Here is a 26681-nt window from a genome sequence, read left to right on the forward strand (position 1 = left end):
TAAGCTGCAGCCAGAAATGTTATACTCCATTCACAACTACAGTACATTCACAATACCACTGATATACTATGTCCTATATTCCAGCCACATCCAAAGCTGCATTCACATTTCATTACATCACAAATTATACTCTAGTCACATTCAAAGCTATAATACAATTCATTTATTAAATCAAGCCGCACACTCCAATCACATCCAAAGCTGCATTTACAATTCTATTGTTACATCACTGCTTATACTCCAGTCACATCCACAGCTGCATTTACAATTCTATTGTTACATCACTGCTTATACTCCAGTCACATCCACAGCTGCATTCACAATCTGATATAATCACCTGTTGTACAGTCTGTTTCTGCACAGCTTGACATGGCTGATAACAGGGAGTAATATCCGATATGACATCTGATACATCAGGATACTGTGACTTGATACGTCACCCGGATGATGAGGTCACATGTGAGGTCATCAGCTCGCCCCCCCCCCCCCCCCCCCCCCTTCAGTGAGTCAGGAGATCAAGGCCATGGGAGAAAGTAGGAATGAGGGGGAGGGAGTGAGCCGACTGACTCTGACATGTCTCCGAGGTGACCCCTGGGGCAGCTACGGGGTGTATGAGTGGAGGAGGGGTCCATCTGTACAGGGGTAACATCTCCAGCGCTGCTACCCCAGAATAGTAGGGGTGATAGTGTGAGGAGGGGGTGTGGGGAGTATATTTCCCTAATATTGCCACAATCTCTGCTTGCTGTCAGTGAATGGAAACAATCGTCACACAGCGGAGGGTCTGTTACAGCAGATACAACTGTGTGAGCAGGACGAGGTCAGGACAGGAGAGAGATGTGCTGCAGAATGATCTAGACAGGAAACAACTGTAACAAACCCTCAGCTGTGTGAGCAGAACGAGGTCAGGACAGGAGAGAGATGTGCTGCAGAATGTTATAGACAGGAAACAACTGTAACAAACCCTCAGCTGTGTGAGCAGAACGAGGTCAGGATGGCTTTGAAAGTAAACAAGACATTTCACATCAAGATAATAGTGACAAAGTGAAATCCAAAGATCCCTGCCAGACTGTGTGATACAATGTATTCCTAGTCTAACTGTTACAATGTATCAAGATTATGACTGTAACACGGTATTAATATTCTGAATGTTAAAATGTATTGATATTCTGACTGTTACATTGTATCACTATCATGACTGTTACACTGTATCCATATTCTGACTGTTACACTGTATCCATATTCTGACTGTTACACTGTATCCATATTCTGACTGTTACACTGTATCCATATTCTGACTGTTACATTGTATCCATATTCTGTCTGTTACACTGTATCCATATTCTGACTGTTACACTGTATCCATATTCTGACTGTTACATTGTGTCCATATTCTGACTGTTACACTGTATCCATATTCTGACTGGTATACTCTATCCATATTCTGACTGTTACACTGTATCCATATTCTGACTGTTACACTGTATCCATATTCTGACTGTTACACTGTATCCATATTCTGACTGTTACATTGTATCCATATTCTGTCTGTTACACTGTATCCATATTCTGACTGTTACACTGTATCCATATTCTGACTGTTACATTGTGTCCATATTCTGACTGTTACACTGTATCCATATTCTGACTGTTACACTGTATCCATATTCTGACTGGTATACTCTATCCATATTCTGACTGTTACACTGTATCCATATTCTGACTGTTACACTGTATCCATATTCTGACTGTTACACTGTATCCATATTCTGACTGTTACACTGTATCCATATTCTGACTGGTATACTCTATCCATATTCTGACTGTTACACTCTATCCATATTCTGACTGTTACACTGTATCCATATTCTGACTGGTATACTCTATCCATATTCTGACTGTTACATTGTATCACTATCATGACTGTTACATTATTATTGATATCCTGACTGTCACACTGTTTCACTATCCTGACGGTTACAATGTATCTCTTCGTACACCTGTGACTTCCTGCCCCACACTGTACAGCGCCCCAGTAGATGCAGGCGATAGACAGTAGTAATAGATGGCGGTACTTACCCTCGGCGTGTCTCTGAGCACAGACCATCACGGAGGCGGCGAGGACCAGGCAGCAGGCTGAGGTCACCGGATTGGCCATCTGTTTGAGGGGGACACAAAGCGGAGGGTTAGGTGGAGCGGTGTGGATGGTACATTATGCCGGGGGCCACGCTGCATCTCATCTTACTGACTGAACTCTATGGAGAGCGAGCGGGGAGGGGGATCAGCTAATGGCAGGGGCTGACGCCGACAGCTGCTGGCCAGGCAGGAAGAGACCGGATAATAAGAGCCTGTCATGTCAGTGACGCTGGGGGGGCTGCACTGCCTGCAGGCTGCACTACTGTACAGGGTGCCAATATAAGCACCAATAGAAGTGTGCAGGACCCAGCTGCACCTATACAAGTGTACAGTGCTATGATACAGCACCTATAGAATTGTATGGATCCATAGTGCAGCACCTATAGAATTGTATGGATCCATAGTACAGCACCTATAGAATTGTATGGGGCAGTTGTATACAGAGCCAAAAAATACAGCACCTATAGATGTATACATAGCCATAATACAGCACCTATAGAATTGTATGGAGCCATAATACAGCACCTATAGATATATACAGAGCCACAATACAGCACCTATAGATGTATAGAGCCATAATACAGCACCTATAGATGTATACAGAGCCATAGTAAAGCACCTATAGATGTAAACAGAGCCATAATACAGCACCTATAGATGTATACAGAGCCATAATACAGCACCTATAGATGTATACAGAGCCATAATACATCACCTATAGGTGTATACAGAGTGATAATACAGCACCTATAGATGTATACAGAGCTATAATACATCACCTATAGATGTATACAGAGCCATATTACAGCACCTATAGATGTATACAGAACCATAATACAGCACCTATAGATGTATACAGAGCCATAATACAGCACCTATAGATGTATACAGAGCCATAATACATCACCTATAGATGTATACAGAGTGATAATACAGCACCTATAGATGTATACAAAGCCATAATACAGCACTTGTAGATGTATACAGAGCGATAATACAGCACCTATAGATGTATACAGAGCCATAATACAGCACCTATAGATGTATACAAAGCCATAATACAGCACCTATAGATGTATACAGAGCCATAATACATCACCTATAGATGTATACAAAGCCATAATACAGCACTTGTAGATGTATACAGAGCGATAATACAGCACCTATAGATGTATACAGAGCCATAATACAGCACCTATAGATGTATACAAAGCCATAATACAGCACCTATAGATGCATACAGAGCCATAATACAGCACCTATAGATGTATACAGAGCCATAATACAGCACCTATAGATGTATACAGAGCCATAATACAGCACCTATAGATGTATACACAGCTATAATACAGCACCTATAGATGTATACAGAGCCATAGTACATCACCTATAGATGTATACAGAGCAATAATACATCACCTATAGATGTATGCAGAGCCATAATACATCACCTATAGATGTATACAGAGCCATAATACAGCACCTATAGATGTATACAGAACCATAATATAGCACCTATAGATGTATACAGAGCTATAATACATCACCTATAGATGTATACAAAGCCATAGTACATCACCTATATATGTATACAGAGCGATAATACAGTACCTATAGATGTATACAGAGCCATAATACAGCACCTATAGATGTATACAGAGCCATAGTACATCACCTATAGATGTATACAGAGCCATAATACATCACCTATAGATGTATACAAAGCCATAATACAGCACCTATAGATGCATACAGAGCCATAATACAGCACCTATAGATGTATACAGAGCCATAATACAGCACCTATAGATGTATACAGAGCCATAATACAGCACCTATAGATGTATACAGAGCCATAGTACAGCACCTATAGATGTATACAGAGCTATAATACAGCACCTATAGATGTATACAGAGCCATAATACATCACCTATAGATGTATACAGAGCCATAATACAGCACCTATAGATGTATACAGAACCATAATATAGCACCTATAGATGTATACAGAGCTATAATACAGCACCTATAGATGTATACAGAGCCATAGTACATCACCTATATATGTATACAGAGCGATAATACAGTAACTATAGATGTATACAGAGCCATAGTACATCACCTATAGATGTATACAGAGCCATAATACAGCACCTATAGATGTATACAGAGCCATACTACATCACCTATAGATGTATACAGAGCTATAATACAGCACCTATAGATGTATACAGAGCCATAATACAGCACCTATAGATGTATACAGAGCTATAATACAGCACCTATAGATATATACAGAGCCATAGTACAGCACCTATAGATGTATACAGAGCCATAATACAGCACCTATAGATGTATACAGAGCTATAATACATCACTTATAGATGTATACAGAGCCATAATACAGCACTTATAGATGTATACAGAGCCATAATACAGCACCTATAGATGTATACAGAGCCATAATACAGCACCTATAGATGTATACAGAGCCATAATACAGCACCTATAGATGTATACAGAGCTATAATACAGCACCTATAGATGTATACAGAGCAATAGTACAGCACCTATAGATGTATACAGAGCCATACTACATCACCTATAGATGTATACAGAGCTATAATACAGCACCTATAGATGTATACAGAGCCATAATACAGCACCTATAGATGTATACAGAGCCATAGTACAGCACCTATAGATGTATACAGAGCCATACTACATCACCTATAGATGTATACAGAGCTATAATACAGCACCTATAGATGTATACAGAGCCATAATACAGCACCTATAGATGTATACAGAGCCATAGTACAGCACCTATAGATGTATACAGAGCCATATTACAGCACCTATAGATGTATACAGAGCTATAATACAGCACCTATAGATGTATACAGAGCTATAATACAGCACCTATAGATGTATACAGAGCTATAATACAGCACCTATAGATGTATACAGAGCCATAATACATCACCTATAGATGTATACAGAGCCATAATACAGCACCTATAGATGTATACAGAGCCATAATACAGCACCTATAGATGTATACAGAGCCATATTACAGCACCTATAGATGTATACAGAGCCATATTACAGCACCTATAGATGTATACAGAGCTATAATACAGCACCTATAGATGTATACAGAGCCATAGTACAGCACCTATAGATGTATACAGAGCTATAATACAGCACCTATAGATGTATACAGAGCTATAATACAGCACCTATAGATGTATACAGAGCCATATTACAGCACCTATAGATGTATACAGAGCTATAATACAGCACCTATACATGTATACAGAGCTATAATACAGCACCTATAGATGTTTACAGAGCCATAATACAGCACCTATAGATGTATACAGAGCCATAGTACATCACCTATAGATGTATACAGAGCAATAATACATCACCTATAGATGTATACAGAGCTATAATACAGCACCTATAGATGTATACAGAGCTATAACACAGCATCCATAGCACTGGGCGGGGCCATACAGCACCTATAGTTGTATGTAGGGCTGCATTATGATACATCACATACAGAAGTATACACAACCTATAGAAATGTGGGGGTACCATTACCACGGTGACACTAAGGCCCCCTGATAGCGCTGTATACTATGAGCTCTCCAACTTTCCAACTGTTGTGACACTACAACTCCCAGCATATCTGCTGGCCATATCCATATACCTGCTGCAGTGCCCTATACACACAGTATTCCCTGGGAATCCCCTGCCATCATGGGAGAAACTAAGGGGTTAAGTCCGCTCCCATATTGGGGGAGGGTCAGCAGACTTCAGCGCTCCAGCGGTTGTGACACTACAACTCTCAGCATGCGTACCTGCTGTGACGGGACTAGAGCATGCTGGGAGTTGTAGTGTCACAGGTTTCCAGTCCCTGCCCGAGCTCTAGATCCTTCATCACCAGCTGTGAGTCTGACCTCTGACCTCAGGACAGACCCCCATTATGGATGAGTGATCACCCCTAATGGCCAGAAGGAATCCCCTGGTCATGTGTCAGTCTTCACTGATGTTCTAGTATTCTGTTCTTAATGCAAGCAGCTCAGGATGGACAGCGGCAGCGCTAAGGACTCCCTGGAGATTTGTAGTACAGAACCATAGGGACCATCTATGTGATACTTGTATCCAGCAGATACCAGGAATGGCAGCCGTCACATACCCAGCTCTCTACAGACTCTGAATGACATGACCCTGGTTATGTGTCAGTCTTCACTGCTGTTGTAGCATTCTATTCCTGAAGCAGGCAGCTCAGGATGGGCAGTGACAGATGGAGTTTTATTATTTCCACTTCACATTTATTGTTATTCGCTGTTTTGAGCAGAATTGTAATAAAATCCTGTAAATCTGATTTATTGGGTCTCGCCGGACGTCCGGACACTTGTGCTGAGCCGTCGCTATCGCCGGCCGGAGGTGGGGGGGGCGGCACATCGCCAAACGCCAACTGATTCCTGCAGTCATCCGTCTAAGCCGTCCTCCCACCAGACACACATAGCAGGAGACGGCGTCCCAAACATCGCCTAAACGCCACGTCACCCAGCTTTCCAAGGCTCCTGACACCCAGTTCTGTAGTGACCCCCTCCCCCGCCCCTGGGATCGGCTCTCCTGTGCCTTAATGACTGTGGATAATAACCCTATCTCCCTAATCCTGGAGAATCCCTTTAAATAATGTGATTTTCCGGAGCTCTGTGGATTCTCGTAAGCGTCGCCTGAGCCGCTCGTGTGCGATCATGGCGGCCGGATTCTGACAGATGTTAATGAATGGATAGAATGCTCAGGTTCACCAATCCATCCCTCCCATCCTCATTCAATTAGTGAGGTGATAATACCTAATGAGGAGGGGGAGGGGCTATTATATAAAGGGGTGGGGCGAGATAATAGGGGGTGTAATAACCTAATAGGCAGGAAATCTATATGGGGTCTATAGTGACCGTCACATGCTCAAGTCACTGCACCCTCCCTGCTAGGCCGCACAGCCTGACAACCGGGGCACAGGCGCAAACCTTGTGACTATGGAACAGCCCCGGGTGTCAAATGGTGAAGGTGCAATGGAAGCAATAGCATGGGAATGCTGACAACTGGAAACCATCAGCATGTCCAAAGAAACTTTGTAAAGAATAATACTTCCCTCTCAGTAACAGAGAAGCAGAGGAGCCGCCACAGTGACAGAGGAACCACAACAGTAACAGAGGAGCCGCCACAGCTTCTCGGCTGGACGGCTAAGAACCATTGCACCTGAAGAAGGGCAGAGTGTATGCCCGAAACGCGTAGTGTGTTGTTCCAATAAAGTCGTTTTTTTCACCTAAACCTATCAGCGCGGGTCCTCCTTGTCCTGGATTTGTAATCACAAATTGACAACTTGGTCCATTTTTGCCACAGTAACAGAGGAACAGAGGAGCCGCCACAGTGACAGAGGAGCCGCCACAGTAACAGACGAACCACAACAGTAACAGAGGAGCCGCCACAGTGACAGAGGAGCCGCCACAGTGACAGAGGAGCCGCCACAGTAACAGAGGAGCCGCCACAGTGACAGAGGAGCCGCCACAGTGACAGAGGAGCCGCCACAGTAACAGAGGAGCCGCCACAGTGACAGAGGAGCCGCCACAGTGACAGAGGAGCCGCCACAGTAACAGACGAACCACAACAGTAACAGAGGAGCCGCCACAGTGACAGAGGAGCCGCCACAATAACAGAGGAGCCGCCACAGTAACAGAGGAGCCACCACAGTAACAGACGAACCACAACAGTAACAGAGGAGCCGCCACAGTGACAGAGGAACCACAACAGTAACAGAGGAGCCGCCACAGTGACAGAGGAGCCATCACAGTAACAGAGGAGCCGCCACAGTAACAGAGGAACAGAGGAGCCACCACAGTGACAGAGGAACCACAACAGTAACAGAGGAGCCGCCACAGTGACAGAGGAGCCGTCACAGTAACAGAGGAGCCGCCACAGTAACAGAGGAACAGAGGAGCCGCCACAGTGACAGAGGAACCACAACAGTAACAGAGGAGCCGCCACAGTGACAGAGGAACCACAACAGTAACAGAGGAGCCGCCACAGTGACAGAGGAGCCGTCACAGTAACAGAGGAGCCGCCACAGTAACAGAGGAACAGAGGAGCCGCCACAGTGACAGAGGAACCACAACAGTAACAGAGGAGCCGCCACAGTGACAGAGGAGCCGTCACAGTAACAGAGGAGCTGCCACAGTAACAGAGGAACCGGCACAGTAAAAGAGGAACAGAGGAGCCGCCACAGGGACAGAGGAGCCGTCACAGTAACAGAGGAGCCGCCACAGTAACAGACGAACCAAAACAGTAACAGAGGAGCCGTCACAGTAACAGAGGAGCCGCCACAGTAACAGACGAACCAAAACAGTAACAGCCACAGTGACAGAGGAGCTGCCACAGTAACAGAGGAACAGAGGAGCCGCCACAGTGACAGAGGAACCACAACAGTAACAGAGGAGCCGCCACAGTGACAGAGGAGCCGCCACTGTAACAGAGGAACCGGCACAGTAAAAGAGGAACAGAGGAGCCGCCACAGTGACAGAGGAGCCGTCACAGTAACAGAGGAGCCGCCACAGTAACAGAGGAGCCGCCACAGTAACAGAGGAACAGAGGAGCCGCCACAGTGACAGAGAAACCACAACAGTAACAGAGGAGCCGTCACAGTAACAGACGAACCACAACAGTAACAGACGAACCACAACAGTAACAGAGGAGCCATCACAGTAACAGAGGAGCCGCCACAGTGACAGAGGAACCACAACAGTAACAGAGGAGCCGCCACAGTGACAGAGGAGCCGTCACAGTAACAGAGGAGCCGCCACAGTGACAGAGGAACCACAACAGTAACAGAGGAGCCGTCACAGTAACAGAGGAGCCGCCACAGTAACAGAGGAGCCGCCACAGTGACAGAGGAACCACAACAGTAACAGAGGAGCCGTCACAGTGACAGAGAAACCACAACAGTAACAGAGGAGCCGTCACAGTAACAGACGAACCACAACAGTAACAGACGAACCACAACAGTAACAGAGGAGCCATCACAGTAACAGAGGAGCCGCCACAGTGACAGAGGAACCACAACAGTAACAGAGGAGCCGCCACAGTGACAGAGGAGCCGTCACAGTAACAGAGGAGCCGCCACAGTGACAGAGGAACCACAACAGTAACAGAGGAGCCGTCACAGTAACAGAGGAGCCGCCACAGTAACAGAGGAGCCGCCACAGTGACAGAGGAACCACAACAGTAACAGAGGAGCCGTCACAGTGACAGAGAAACCACAACAGTAACAGAGGAGCCGTCACAGTAACAGAGGAGCTGCCACAGTAACAGAGGAGCCGCCACAGTGACAGAGGAACCACAACAGTAACAGAGGAGCCGTCACAGTGACAGAGAAACCACAACAGTAACAGAGGAGCCGTCACAGTAACAGAGGAGCTGCCACAGTAACCGAGGAACCACAACAGTAACAGAGGAGCCGCCACAGTAACAGAGGAGCCGCCACAGTGAAAGAGGAGCTGCCACAGTAACAGAGGAACCACAACAGTAACAGAGGAGCCGCCACAGTGACAGAGGAGCCGCCACAGTAACAGAGGAGCCGCCACAGTAACAGAGGAGCCGCCACAGTAACAGAGGAGCCGCCACAGTGACAGAGGAGCCGTCACAGTAACAGAAGAGCCGCCACAGTAACAGAGGAACAGAGGAGCCACGACAGTGACAGAGGAGCCGCCACAGTAACAGACGAACCACAACAGTAACAGAGGAACAGAGGAGCCGCCACAGTGACAGAGGAGCCACAACAGTAACACAGGAGCCGCCACAGTGACAGAGGAGCCGCCACAGTGACAGAGGAGCCGCCACAGTAACAGAGGAACAGAGGAGCCGCCACAGTGACAGAGGAGCCGCCACAGTAACAGAGGAACCACAACAGTAACAGAGGAGCCGCCACAGTGACAGAGGAGCCGTCACAGTAACAGAGGAGCTGCCACAGTAACAGAGGAACAGAGAAGCCACCACAGTAACAGAGGAGCCAACAGAGTAACAGAGGAACAGAGGAGCCGCCACAGTGACAGAGGAGCCGCCACAGTAATAGAGGAACCACAACAGTAACAGAGGAGCCGCCACAGTAACAGAGGAGCCGCCACAGTGACAGAGGAGCCGTCACAGTAACAGAGGAGCTGCCACAGTAACAGAGGAACAGAGGAGCCGCCACAGTGACAGAGGAGCCGTCACAGTAACAGAGGAGCTGCCACAGTAACAGAGGAACAGAGAAGCCACCACAGTAACAGAGGAGCCACTACAGTAACAGAGGAACAGAGGAGCCGCCACAGTGACAGAGGAGCCGCCACAGTAATAGAGGAACCACAACAGTAACAGAGGAGCCGCCACAGTAACAGAGGAGCCGCCACATTGACAGAGGAGCCGTCACAGTAACAGAGGAGCTGCCACAGTAACAGAGGAACAGAGGAGCCGCCACAGTAACAGAGGAGCCACCACAGTAACAGAGGAACAGAGGAGCCGCCACAGTAACAGAGGAACCACAACAGTAACAGAGGAGCCGCCACAGTGACAGAGGAGCCGTCACAGTAACAGAGGAGCCGCCACAGTAACAGAGGAGCCGTCACAGTAACAGAGGAGCTGCCACAGTAACAGAGGAACCACAACAGTAACAGAGGAGCCGCCACAGTAACAGAGGAGCTGTCACAGTAACAGAGGAGCTGCCACAGTAACAGAGGAACCACAACAGTAACAGAGGAGCCGCCACAGTGACAGAGGTGCCATCACAGTAACAGAGGAGCCGCCACAGTGACAGAGGAACCGTCACAGTAACAGAGGAACCACAACAGTAACAGAGGAGCCGTCACAGTAACAGAGGAGCCGCCACAGTAACAGAGGAGCCGTCACAGTAACAGAGGAGCTGCCACAGTAACAGAGGAACCACAACAGTAACAGAGGAGCCGCCACAGTGACAGAGGAGCCGCCACAGTAACAGAGGAGCCGTCACAGTAACAGAGGAACAGAGGAGCCGCCACAGTGACAGAGGAGCCGCCACAGTAACAGAGGAACCACAACAGTAACAGAGGAGCCGCCACAGTAACAGAGGAGCCATCAGTGACAGAGGAGCCATCACAGTAACAGAGAAGCCGTTATAATGACATGTCGTTCATAATGGGTCTATTTTCCGGTGAGGCGTTCATCAGGTGTCACCAGGTAGCAGACATTACACGGGGGAGTCCCTGCCGCTATGGACACAGCACAGCTCGTTCCGCACATTCCTCAGGCGCTGCACATCATAGTTGTCACCGCTCGTGTTCCTCGCACTTCATTTACAAGTGCGCCCCCTCCCCCTGGCGCTGCTGGACGGAGACAGATGATCCGACAAGTGGGGGGAGAGCAAAGGAACGGATGCCAGGGGCCATGGGTGTAGCTGTACGGGGTGCAGAGGTAGCAATCACTATTGGGCCCTGGAAGGTCTCTGTATATGAGGGCACCAGTATTCTAGCTGTTAGTAACACCTGCGGGGGGCGCTCTATTCTACATCCTTCAGTGTAGTGACAGAGAAACCACAACAGTAACAGAGGAGCCGTCACAGTAACAGACGAACCACAACAGTAACAGACGAACCACAACAGTAACAGAGGAGCCGTCACAGTAACAGAGGAGCCGCCACAGTGACAGAGGAACCACAACAGTAACAGACGAACCACAACAGTAACAGAGGAGCTGTCACAGTAACAGAGGAGCCGCCACAGTGACAGAGGAGCCGTCACAGTAACAGAGGAGCCGCCACAGTGACAGAGGAGCTGCCACAGTAACAGAGGAGCCGCCACAGTGACAGAGGAGCCGTCACAGTAACAGAGGAGCCGTCACAGTAACAGAGGAGCCGCCACAGTAACAGAGGAACCGGCACAGTAAAAGAGGAACAGAGGAGCCGTCACAGTAACAGAGGAGCCGTCACAGTAACAGAGGAGCCGCCACAGTGACAGAGGAACCACAACAGTAACAGAGGAGCCGTCACAGTAACAGAGGAGCCGCCACAGTAATAGAGGAACCACAACAGTAACAGAGGAGCCGCCACAGTAACAGAGGAGCCGCCACAGTAACAGAGGAGCCGTCACAGTAACAGAGGAGCCGCCACAGTAACAGAGGAGCCGCCACAGTGACAGAGGAACCACAACAGTAACAGAGGAGCCGTCACAGTGACAGAGAAACCACAACAGTAACAGAGGAGCCGTCACAGTAACAGAGGAGCTGCCACAGTAACCGAGGAACCACAACAGTAACAGAGGAGCCGCCACATTGACAGAGGTGCCATCACAGTAACAGAGGAGCCGCCACAGTGAAAGAGGAGCTGCCACAGTAACAGAGGAACCACAACAGTAACAGAGGAGCCGCCACATTAACAGAGGAACCACAACAGTAACAGAGGAGCCGCCACAGTGACAGAGGAGCCGCCACAGTGACAGAGGAGCCGTCACAGTAACAGACGAACCACAACAGTAACAGAGGAACAGAGGAGCCGCCACAGTGACAGAGGAACCACAACAGTAACACAGGAGCCGCCACAGTGACAGAGGAGCCGTCACAGTAACAGAGGAGCCGCCACTGTAACAGAGGAACAGAGGAGCCCCCACAGTGAAAGAGGAGCCGTCACAGTAACAGAGGAGCCGCCACAGTGACAGAGGAGCCGCCACAGTGACAGAGGAGCCGCCACAGTAACAGAGGAACAGAGGAGCCGCCACAGTGACAGAGGAGCCGCCACAGTAACAAAGGAACCACAACAGTAACAGAGGAGCCGCCACAGTGACAGAGGAGCCGTCACAGTAACAGAGGAGCTGCCACAGTAACAGAGGAACAGAGAAGCCGCCACAGTAACAGAGGAGCCACCACAGTAACAGAGGAACAGAGGAGCCGCCACAGTGACAGAGGAGCCGCCACAGTAATAGAGGAACCACAACAGTAACAGAGGAGCCGCCACAGTAACAGAGGAGCCGCCACAGTGACAGAGGAGCTGCCACAGTAACAGAGGAACAGAGGAGCCGCCACAGTAACAGAGGAGCTGCCACAGTAACAGAGGAACAGAGGAGCCGCCACAGTGACAGAGGAGCCACCACAGTAACAGAGGAGCTGCCACAGTAACAGAGGAACCACAACAGTAACAGAGGAGCCGCCACAGTGACAGAGGAGCCGTCACAGTAACAGAGGAGCCACCACAGTAACAGAGGAGAAGAGGAGCCATCACAGTAACAGAGGTGCCATCACAGTAACAGAGGAGCCGCCACAGTGACAGAGGAGCCGTCACAGTAACAGAGGAGCCGCCACAGTAACAGAGGAGCTGCCACAGTAACAGAGGAACCACAACAGTAACAGAGGAGCCGCCACAGTAACAGAGGAGCCGTCACAGTAACAGAGGAGCTGCCACAGTAACAGAGGAGCCGCCACAGTGACAGAGGTGCCATCACAGTAACAGAGGAGCCGTCACAGTAACAGAGGAGCTGCCACAGTAACAGAGGAACCGGCACAGTAACAGAGGAGCCGCCACAGTAACAGAGGATCTGCCACAGTAACAGAGGAACCACAACAGTAACAGAGGAGCCGCCACAGTAACAGAGGTGCCATCACAGTAACAGAGGAGCCGTCACAGTAACAGAGGAGCCACCACAGTAACAGAGGAGAAGAGGAGCCATCACAGTAACAGAGGTGCCATCACAGTAACAGAGGAGCCGCCACAGTGACAGAGGAGCCGTCACAGTAACAGAGGAGCCGCCACAGTAACAGAGGAGCTGCCACAGTAACAGAGGAACCACAACAGTAACAGAGGAGCCGCCACAGTAACAGAGGAACCGGCACAGTAACAGAGGAGCCGCCACAGTGACAGAGGAGCCACCACAGTAACAGAGGAACCACAACAGTAACAGAGGAGCCGCCACAGTAACAGAGGAGCCGTCACAGTAACAGAGGAACAGAGGAGCCGCCACAGTGACAGAGGAGCCGCCACAGTAACAGAGGAACCACAACATTAACAGAGGAGCCGCCACAGTAACAGAGGAGCCACCACAGTAACAGAGGAACAGAGGAGCCGCCACAGTGACAGAGGAGCCGCCACAGTAACAGAGGAACCACAACAGTAACAGAGGAGCCGCCACAGTGACAGAGGAGCCGTCACAGTAACAGAGGAGCCACCACAGTAACAGAGGAGAAGAGGAGCCATCACAGTAACAGAGGTGCCATCACAGTAACAGAGGAGCCGCCACAGTGACAGAGGAGCCGTCACAGTAACAGAGGAGCCGCCACAGTAACAGAGGAGCTGCCACAGTAACAGAGGAACCACAACAGTAACAGAGGAGCCGCCACAGTAACAGAGGAGCCGTCACAGTAACAGAGGAGCTGCCACAGTAACAGAGGAGCCGCCACAGTGACAGAGGTGCCATCACAGTAACAGAGGAGCCGCCACAGTGACAGAGGAGCCGTCACAGTAACAGAGGAGCCGCCACAGTAACAGAGGAGCTGCCACAGTAACAGAGGAACCACAACAGTAACAGAGGAGCCGCCACAGTAACAGAGGAGCCGTCACAGTAACAGAGGAGCTGCCACAGTAACAGAGGAGCCGCCACAGTGACAGAGGTGCCATCACAGTAACAGAGGAGCCGTCACAGTAACAGAGGAGCTGCCACAGTAACAGAGGAACCGGCACAGTAACAGAGGAGCCGCCACAGTAACAGAGGAGCTGCCACAGTAACAGAGGAACCACAACAGTAACAGAGGAGCCGCCACAGTAACAGAGGTGCCATCACAGTAACAGAGGAGCCGTCACAGTAACAGAGGAGCCACCACAGTAACAGAGGAGAAGAGGAGCCATCACAGTAACAGAGGTGCCATCACAGTAACAGAGGAGCCGCCACAGTGACAGAGGAACCACAACAGTAACAGAGGAGCCGCCACAGTAACAGAGGAGCTGCCACAGTAACAGAGGAACCACAACAGTAACAGAGGAGCCGCCACAGTAACAGAGGAGCCGTCACAGTAACAGAGGAGCTGCCACAGTAACAGAGGAGCCGCCACAGTGACAGAGGTGCCATCACAGTAACAGAGGAGCCGTCACAGTAACAGAGGAGCCGCCACAGTAACAGAGGAACCGGCACAGTAACAGAGGAGCCGCCACAGTAACAGAGGAACCGGCACAGTAACAGAGGAGCCGCCACAGTAACAGAGGAACCGGCACAGTAACAGAGGAGCCGCCACAGTGACAGAGGAGCCGCCACAGTAACAGAGGAACCACAACAGTAACAGAGGATCCGCCACAGTAACAGAGGAGCCGTCACAGTAACAGAGGAACAGAGGAGCCGCCACAGTGACAGAGGAGCCGCCACAGTAACAGAGGAACCACAACAGTAACAGAGGAGCCGCCACAGTAACAGAGGAGCCATCAGTGACAGAGGAGCCGTTATAATGACATGTCGTTCATAATGGGTCTATTTTCCGGTGAGGCGTTCATCAGGTGTCACCAGGTAGCAGACATTACACTGGGGAGTCCCTGCCGCTATGGACACAGCACAGCTCGTTCCGCACATTCCTCAGGCGCTGCACATCATAGTTGTCACCGCTCGTGTTCCTCGCACTTCATTTACAAGTGCGCCCCCTCCCCCTGGCGCTTCTGGACGGAGACAGATGATCCGACAAGTGGGGGGAGAGCAAAGGAACGGATGCCAGGGGCCATGGGTGTAGCTGTACGGGGTGCAGAGGTAGCAATCACTATTGGGCCCTGGAAGGTCTCTGTATATGAGGGCACCAGTATTCTAGCTGTTAGTAACACCTGCGGGGGGCGCTCTATTCTACATCCTTCAGTGTAGTCAGCCAGTTTTTAGTTTTATCTGTTTCTTAGAAAGCTGAGTGACATGCGGTAAGGTTAGTAATGAGGCCTATGGATTGTGGCGATGTGGCATATACATGGGGCATGCTCCTATGGTTGGCACTGGGGCCCTCGGTAGGGAGGGGTATTTGGGGAGGGGCCTATTTACCGTTTCCATGGTAACCACAGCAGTGATTGATCGGTGACCCGGTAAATCGTGTTTATAGAGGTTGCCCTTTAAGTACATCAAATTCTGCATCTGAGGCCTCACATTTACCGAAGAGACGGCGACAAATACGTCCGAGGAAACGAAATTAAAGTGTCGCCCGGGAAAGGTCACAGAGACACGAAATCTACAGCAAGGAAGAACGGTGAACGGGCAGAGATATGATATACAGCGACAAATCAATTATATACTGATACAATATACAGAACTGATCCCCTATATACTGATACAATATACAGGACTGATCCCTTATATACTGATACAATATACAGGACTGATCCCTTATATACTGATACAATATACAGGACTGATCCCTTATATACTGATACAATATACAGGACTGATCCCTTATATACTGATACAATATACAGGACTGATCCCTTATATACTGATACACTATACAGGACTGATCCCATATATACTGATACAATATACAGGACTGATCCCTTATATACTGATACATTATACAGGACTGATCCCTTATATACTGATACATTATACAGGACTGATCCCTTATATACTGATACAATATACAGGACTGATCCCTTATATACTGATACATTATACAGGACTGATCCCTTATATACTGATACAATATACAGGACTGATCCCTTATATACTGATACATTATACAGGACTGATCCCTTATATACTGATACATTATACAGGACTGATCCCTTATATACTGATACAATATACAGGACTGATCCCTTATATACTGATACAATATACAGGACTGATCCCTTATATACTTATACAATATACAGGACCGATCCCTTATATACTGATACACTATACAGGACTGATCCCATATATACTGATACAATATACAGGACTGATCCCTTATATACTGATACAATATACAGGACTGATCCCTTATATACTGATACACTATACAGGACCGATCCCTTATATACTTATACAATATACTGGACCGATCCCTTATATACTGATACACTATACAGGACTGATCCCTTATATACTGATACAATATACAGGACTGATCCCTTATATACTAATACAATATACAGGACTGATCCCTTATATACTGATACACTATACAGGACTGATCCCTTATATACTGATACAATATACAGGACTGATCCCTTATATACTGATACACTATACAGGACTGATCCCTTATATACTGATACAATATACAGGACTGATCCCTTATATACTGATACACTATACAGGACTGATCCCTTATATACTGATACAATATACAGGACTGATCCCTTATATACTGATACACTATACAGGACTGATCCCTTATATACTGATACAATATACAGGACTGATCCCTTATATACTGATACAATATACCGGACTGATCCCTTATATACTTATACAAAATACAGGACTGATCCCTTATATACTGATACACTATACAGGACTGATCCCTTATATACTGATACAATATACAGGACCGATCCCTTATATACTGATACAATATACAGGACTGATCCCTTATATACTGATACAATATACAGGACCGATCCCTTATATACTGATACAATATACAGGACTGATCCCTTATATACTGATACACTATACAGGACTGATCCCTTATATACTTATACAATATACAGGACCGATCCCTTATATACTGATACACTATACAGGACTGATCCCTTATTTACTGATACAATATACAGGACTGATCCCTTATATACTGATACAATATACAGGACTGATCCCTTATATACTGATACAATATACAGGACTGATCCCTTATATACTGATAAACTATACAGGACTAATCCCTTATATACTGATACAATATACAGGACTGATCCCTTATATACTGATACAATATACCGGACTGATCCCTTATATACTGATACACTATACAGGACTGATCCCTTATATACTGATACACTATACAGGACTGATTCCTTATATACTGATACAATATACAGGACTGATCCCTTATATACTGATACACTATACAGGACCGATCCCTTATATACTGATACAATATACAGGACTGATCCCTTATATACTGATACAATATACAGGACCGATCCCTTATATACTGATACAATACACAGGACCGATCCCTTATATACTGATACAATATACAGGACTGATCCCTTATATACTGATACAATATACAGGACTGATCCCTTATAAACTTATACAATATACATGACTGATCCCTTATATACTGATACAATATACAGGACTGATCCCTTATATACTGATACAATATACAGGACTGATCCCTTATATACTGATACAATATACAGGACTGATCCCTTATATACTGATACAATATACAGGACTGATCCCTTATATACTGATACAATATACATGACTGATCCCTTATATACTGATACAATATACAGGACTGATCCCTTATATACTGATACAATATACAGGACTGATCCCTTATATACTTATACAATATACAGGACTGATCCCTTATATACTGATACACTATACAGGACTGATCCCTTATATACTGATACAATATACCGGACTGATCCCTTATATACTGATACAATATACAGGACTGATCCCCTATATACTGATACAATATACAGGACTGATCCCTTATATACTGATACAATATACAGGACTGATCCCTTATATACTGATACACTATACAGGACTGATCCCTTATATACTGATACAATATACAGGACTGATCCCTTATATACTAATACAATATACAGGACTGATCCCTTATATACTGATACACTATACAGGACTGATCCCTTATATACTGATACAATATACAGGACTGATCCCTTATATACTAATACAATATACAGGACTGATCCCTTATATACTGATAGAATATACAGGACTGATCCCTTATATACTGATACAATATACAGGACCGATCCCTTATATACTGATACACTATACAGGACTGATCCCTTATATACTGATACAATATACAGGACTGATCCCTTATATACTAATACAATATACAGGACTGATCCCTTATATACTGATAGAATATACAGGACTGATCCCTTATATACTGATACAATATACAGGACCGATCCCTTATATACTGATACAATATACAGGACTGATCCCTTATATACTGATACACTATACAGGACTGATCCCTTATATACTGATACACTATACAGGACTGATCCCTTATATACTGATACAATATACAGGACTGATCCCTTATATACTGATACAATATACAGGACTGATCCCTTATATACTGATACACTATACAGGACTGATCCCTTATATACTGATACACTATACAGGACCGATCCCTTATATACTGATACAATATACAGGACTGATCCCTTATATACTGATACAATATACAGGACTGATCCCTTATATACTGATACACTATACAGGACTGATCCCTTATATACTGATACAATATACAGGACTGATCCCTTATATACTGATACAATATACAGGACTGATCCCTTATATACTGATACACTATACAGGACCGATCCCTTATATACTGATACAATATACAGGACCGATCCCTTATATACTGATACAATATACAGGACTGATCCCTTATATACTGATACAATATACAGGACTGATCCCTTATATACTGATACAATATACAGGACTGATCCCTTATATACTGATACAATATACAGGACTGATCCCTTATATACTGATACAATATACCGGACTGATCCCTTATATACTGATACAATATACAGGACTGATCCCTTATATACTGATACAATATACAGGACTGATCCCTTACATACTGATACATTATACAGGACTGATCCCTTATATACTGATACACTATACAGGACTGATCCCTTATATACTGATACACTATACAGGACTGATCCCTTATATACTGATACAATATACCGGACTGATCCCTTATATACTGATACAATATACAGGACTGATCCCTTATATACTGATACAATATACAGGACTGATCCCTTACATACTGATACATTATACAGGACTGATCCCTTATATACTGATACATTATACAGGACTGATCCCTTATATACTGATACACTATACAGGACTGATCCCTTATATACTGATACACTATACAGGACTGATCCCTTATATACTGATATACTATACAGGACTGATCCCTTATATACTGATACAATATACAGGACTGATCCCTTATATACTGATACACTATACAGGACTGATCCCTTATATACTGATACAATATACAGGACTGATCCCTTATATACTGATACATTATACAGGACTGATCCCTTATATACTGATACACTATACAGGACTGATCCCTTATATACTGATATACTATACAGGACTGATCCCTTATATACTGATACAATATACAGGACTGATCCCTTATATACTGATACAATATACAGGACCGATCCCTTATATACTGATACACTATACAGGACTGATCCCTTATATACTGATACAATATACAGGACTGATCCCTTATATACTGATACAATATACCGGACTGATCCCTTATATACTGATACAATATACAGGACTGATCCCTTATATACTTATACAATATACATGACTGATCCCTTATATACTGATACAATATACAGGACCGATCCTTTATATACTGATACACTATACAGGACTGATCCCTTATATACTGATACAATATACCGGACTGATCCCTTATATACTGATACAATATACAGGACTCATTCCTTATATACTGATACAATATACAGGACTCATCCCTTATATACTGATACACTATACAGGACTGATCCCTTATATACTGATACAATATACAGGACTGATCCCTTATATACTGATACACTATACAGGACTGATCCCTTATATACTGATACAATATACAGAACTGATCCCCTATATACTGATACAATATACAGGACTGATCCCTTATATACTGATACAATATACAGGACTGATCCCTTATATACTGATACAATATACAGGACTGATCCCTTATATACTGATACAATATACAGGACCGATCCCTTATATACTGATACAATACACAGGACCGATCCCTTATATACTGATACAATATACAGGACTGATCCCTTATATACTGATACAATATACAGGACTGATCCCTTATAAACTTATACAATATACATGACTGATCCCTTATATACTGATACAATATACAGGACTGATCCCTTATATACTGATACAATATACAGGACCGATCCTTTATATACTGATACACTATACAGGACCGATCCCTTATATACTGATACAATATACAGGACTGATCCCTTATATACTGATACAATATACCGGACTGATCCCTTATATACTGATACAATATACAGGACTCATCCCTTATATACTGATATACTATACAGGACTGATCCCTTATATACTGATACACTATACAGGACTGATCCCTTATATACTGATACAATATACAGAACTGATCCCCTATATACTGATACAATATACAGGACTGATCCCTTATATACTGATACAATATACAGGACTGATCCCTTATATACTGATACAATATACAGGACTGATCCCTTATATACTGATACAATATACAGGACTGATCCCTTATATACTGATACAATATACAGGACTGATCCCTTATATACTGATACAATATACAGGACTGATCCCTTATATACTGATACAATATACAGGACTGATCCCTTATATACTGATACAATATACAGGACTGATCCCTTATATACTGATACAATATACAGGACTGATCCCTTCTATACTGATACAATATACAGGACCGATCCCTTATATACTGATACAATATACAAGACTGATCCCTTATATACTGATACAATATACAGGACTGATCCCTTATATACTGATACAATATACAGGACTGATCCCTTATATACTGATACACTATACAGGACTGATCCCTTATATACTGATACAATATACAGGACTGATCCCTTACATACTGATACATTATACAGGACTGATCCCTTATATACTGATACACTATACAGGACTGATCCCTTATATACTTATACAATATACATGACTGATCCCTTATATAGTGATACAATATACAGGACCGATCCCTTATATACTGATACAATATACAGGACTGATCCCTTATATACTGATACACTATACAGGACCGATCCCTTATATACTTATACAATATACAGGACTGATCCCTTATATACTGATACAATATACAGGACTGATCCCGTATATACTGCACAGATGTAGCAGAACTGAGATGTGGGCGCACGCAAATAATCATAATTATAATAACCTGATACATTATATGACGCTGATATATTATTATAATAACCTGATACATTATATGACGCTGATATATTATTATAATAACCTGATACATTATATGACGCTGATATATTATTATAATAACCTGATACATTATACGACGCTGATATATTATTATAATAACCTGATACATTATAAGACGCTGATATATTATCATAATAACCTGATATATGATATGACGCTGATATATTATTATAATAACCTGATACATTATATAACACTGCTATATGAATATAATAACCTGATACATTATATAATGCTGGTATGTTATTATAATAACCTGATACATTACATGACGCTGATATATTATTATAATAACCTGATACATTATAGGACGCTGATATATGAATATAATAACCTGATACATTATATGACGCTGATATATTATTATAATAACCTGATACATTATATGACGCTGATATGTTATTATAATAACCTGATACATTATATGACGCTCATATATTATTATAATAACCTGATACATTATATGACGCTGATATATTATTATAACCTGATACATTATAGGACGCTGATATATTATTATAATAACCTGATACATTATACGACACTGATATATTATTATAATAACCTGATACATTATATGACGCTGATATATTATTATAATAACCTGATACATTATATGACGCTGATATATTATTATAATAACCTGATACATTATATGACGCTGATATATTATTATAATAACCTGATACATTATATGACGCTGATATATTATTATAATAACCTGATACATTATACGACACTGATATATTATTATAATAACCTGATACATTATATGACGCTGATATATTATTATACTAACCTGATACATTATATGACGCTGATATATTATTATAATAACCTGATACATTATATGACGCTGATATATTATTATAATAACCTGATACATTATACGACACTGATATATTATTATAATAACCTGATACATTATATGACGCTGATATATTATTATAATAACCTGATACATTATATGACGCTGATATATTCTTATAACCTGATACATTATATGACGCTGATATATTATTATAATAACCTGATACATTATACGACACTGATATATTATTATAATAACCTGATACATTATATGACGCTGATATATTATTATAATAACCTGATACATTATACGACACTGATATATTATTATAATAACCTGATACATTATATGACGCTGATATATTATTATAATAACCTGATACATTATATGACGCTGATATATTATTATAATAACCTGATACATTATATGACGCTGATATATTATTATAATAACCTGATACATTATATGACGCTGATATATTATTATAATAACCTGATACATTATATGACGCTGATATATTATTATAATAACCTGATACATTATATGACGCTGATATATTATTATAACCTGATACATTATATGACGCTGACATATTATTATAATACCCCGCTCAGGTGACACACAAGTCTCTACTGAATAAATTGAACTGGATTAAGAACTAGGCATGCAGCTGGCGAGGACAGTCGGGCATGTACCCTGGGGACGGGTCACTTGGGGTGTGAATAAGCCGCACTACATACAGGATCAGGATTGTGAACTGGACCTTTACCCCGGGGTCTGGCTATGACTCCGATCTGACCCTCTGATGATACGCTGGGTCCAGTGGGAGGGTCTGAGTCTCTGGTGCCCGCTCCTGGCCATGGTCAGGCTCCTGGATGACTGCCAGTAATTGCACTGCCAGCAGCGTCACACATTACAACAATCTCACCGCCCTGAATGAAAAACTAAGAGATCGGGTGTTTTATCACAATCAACACAGCAAGGGGTTAACAGCGCTTTGGCTTCACCAGACGTCTGGACGCTCTCACCCGATATTAGCCTAATGGATGCAGACGGGGCCGCAGCGTTCTCCAGCGAATTCCAAAATAAGACTTTCTGAGGTTTTAATAAGAGCTGAGCGAGGTGGGAGAGGAATGTCAATAAGAAGAGCGCCATTAACCCCCGCAGAGCCGCCGCCACACAGGCCACACCCCCATTACACCATACATGTAGGAAAAGAAGCTCATTGTATACACTGTTATACTCCACCCACAATACATAAATCAGTAGTTGTCACAGCTCCGCCGCCTTCTCTCTATCCTCACTGTATAGTAAAAATGTGACCAGTTTTTCTTGGTAATATCTGCTATACGCTAAGGCGCCAGCACTGACAGAAGTGAGATATATAACATACTGCTACCTGCAGCCACCACTAGGGGGAGCTCACTACATACAGATTATACAGTCACCACTAGGAGGAACTCACTACATACAGATTATACAGTCACCACTAGGGGGAGCTCACTACATACAGATTATACAGTCACCACTAGGGGGAGCTCACTACATACAGATTATACAGTCACCACTAGGAGGAGCTCACTACCTACAGATTATACAGTCACCACTAGGGGGAGCTCACTACCTACAGATTATACAGTCACCACTAGGGGGAGCTCACTACATACAGATTATACAGTCACCACTAGGGGGAGCTCACTACATACAGATTATACAGTCACCACTAGGGGGAGCTCACTACATACAGATTATACAGTCACCACTAGGGGGAGCTCACTACATACAGATTATACAGTCACCACTAGGAGGAGTTCACTACATACAGATTATACAGTCACCACTAGGGGGAGCTCACTACATACAGATTATACAGTCACCACTAGGGGGAGCTCACTACCTACAGATTATACAGTCACCACTAGGGGGAGCTCACTACCTACAGATTATACAGTCACCACTAGGAGGAGCTCACTACATACAGATTATACAGTCACCACTAGGGGGAGCTCACTACATACAGATTATACAGTCACCACTAGGGGGAGCTCACTACATACAGATTATACAGTCACCACTAGGAGGAGCTCACTACATACAGATTATACAGTCACCACTAGGAGGAGCTCACTACATACAGATTATACAGTCACCACTAGGAGGAGCTCACTACATACAGATTATACAGTCACCACTAGGGGGAGCTCACTACCTACAGATTATACAGTCACCACTAGGGGGAGCTTACTACCTACAGATTATACAGTCACCACTAGGGGGAGCTCACTACATACAGATTATACAGTCACCACTAGGGGAGCTCACTACCTACAGATTATACAGTCACCACTAAGGGGAGCTCACTACATACAGATTATACAGTCACCACTAGGGGGAGCTCACTACATACAGATTATACAGTCACCACTAGGGGAGCTCACTACCTACAGATTATACAGTCACCACTAGGGGGAGCTCACTACATACAGATTATACAGTCACCACTAGGGGGAGCTCACTACATACAGATTATACAGTCACCACTAGGGAGAGCTCACTACATACAGATTATACAGTCACCACTAGGGGGAGCTCACTACATACAGATTATACAGTCACCACTAGGAGGACCTCACTACATACAGATTATACAGTCACCACTAGGGGGAGCTCACTACATACAGATTATACAGTCACCACTAGGGGGAGCTCACTACATACGGATTATACAGTCACCACTAGGGGGAGCTCACTACATACAGATTATACAGTCACCACTAGAGGGAGCTCACTACATACAGATTATACAGTCACCACTAGGGGGAGCTCACTACATACAGATTATACAGTCACCACTAGTAGGAGCTCACTACATACAGATTATACAGTCACCACTAGGAGGAGCTCACTACATACAGATTATACAGTCACCACTAGTAGGAGCTCACTACATACAGATTATACAGCCACCACTAGGGGGAGCTCACTACATACAGATTATACAGTCACCACTAGGAGGAGCTCACTACATACAGATTATACAGTCACCACTAGGAGGAGCTCACTACATACAGATTATACAGTCACCACTAGAGGGAGCTCACTACATACAGATTATACAGTCACCACTAGAGGGAGCTCACTACATACAGATTATACAGTCACCACTAGGGGGAGCTCACTACATACAGATTATACAGTCACCATTAGAGGGAGCTCACTACATACAGATTATACAGTCACCACTAGGGGAGCTCACTATCTACAGATTATACAGTCACCACTAGGGGGAGCTCACTACATACAGATTATACAGTCACCACTAGGGGGAGCTCACTACATACAGATTATACAGTCACCACTA

At 44.2% G+C, this 26681-nt stretch overlaps 1 protein-coding gene across 5 annotated transcripts in view; it reads right to left on the bottom strand.

The window, feature by feature from the left end:
* CNTFR (ciliary neurotrophic factor receptor) overlaps nucleotides 1–26681 on the bottom strand; it is a 425728-nt gene that overhangs the window by 200005 nt on the left and 199042 nt on the right. For all 5 annotated transcript variants that reach the window (XM_075267249.1, XM_075267240.1, XM_075267223.1 and 2 more), the window contains one exon: nucleotides 2077–2155. In XM_075267249.1, coding sequence (XP_075123350.1) covers nucleotides 2077–2155 — 79 coding nt within the window. The remainder of the gene's footprint in view (nucleotides 1–2076; nucleotides 2156–26681) is intronic.

This window comes from Leptodactylus fuscus, chromosome 1, assembly GCF_031893055.1.
Source record: "Leptodactylus fuscus isolate aLepFus1 chromosome 1, aLepFus1.hap2, whole genome shotgun sequence".
NCBI classification, from domain to species: domain Eukaryota; kingdom Metazoa; phylum Chordata; class Amphibia; order Anura; family Leptodactylidae; genus Leptodactylus; species Leptodactylus fuscus.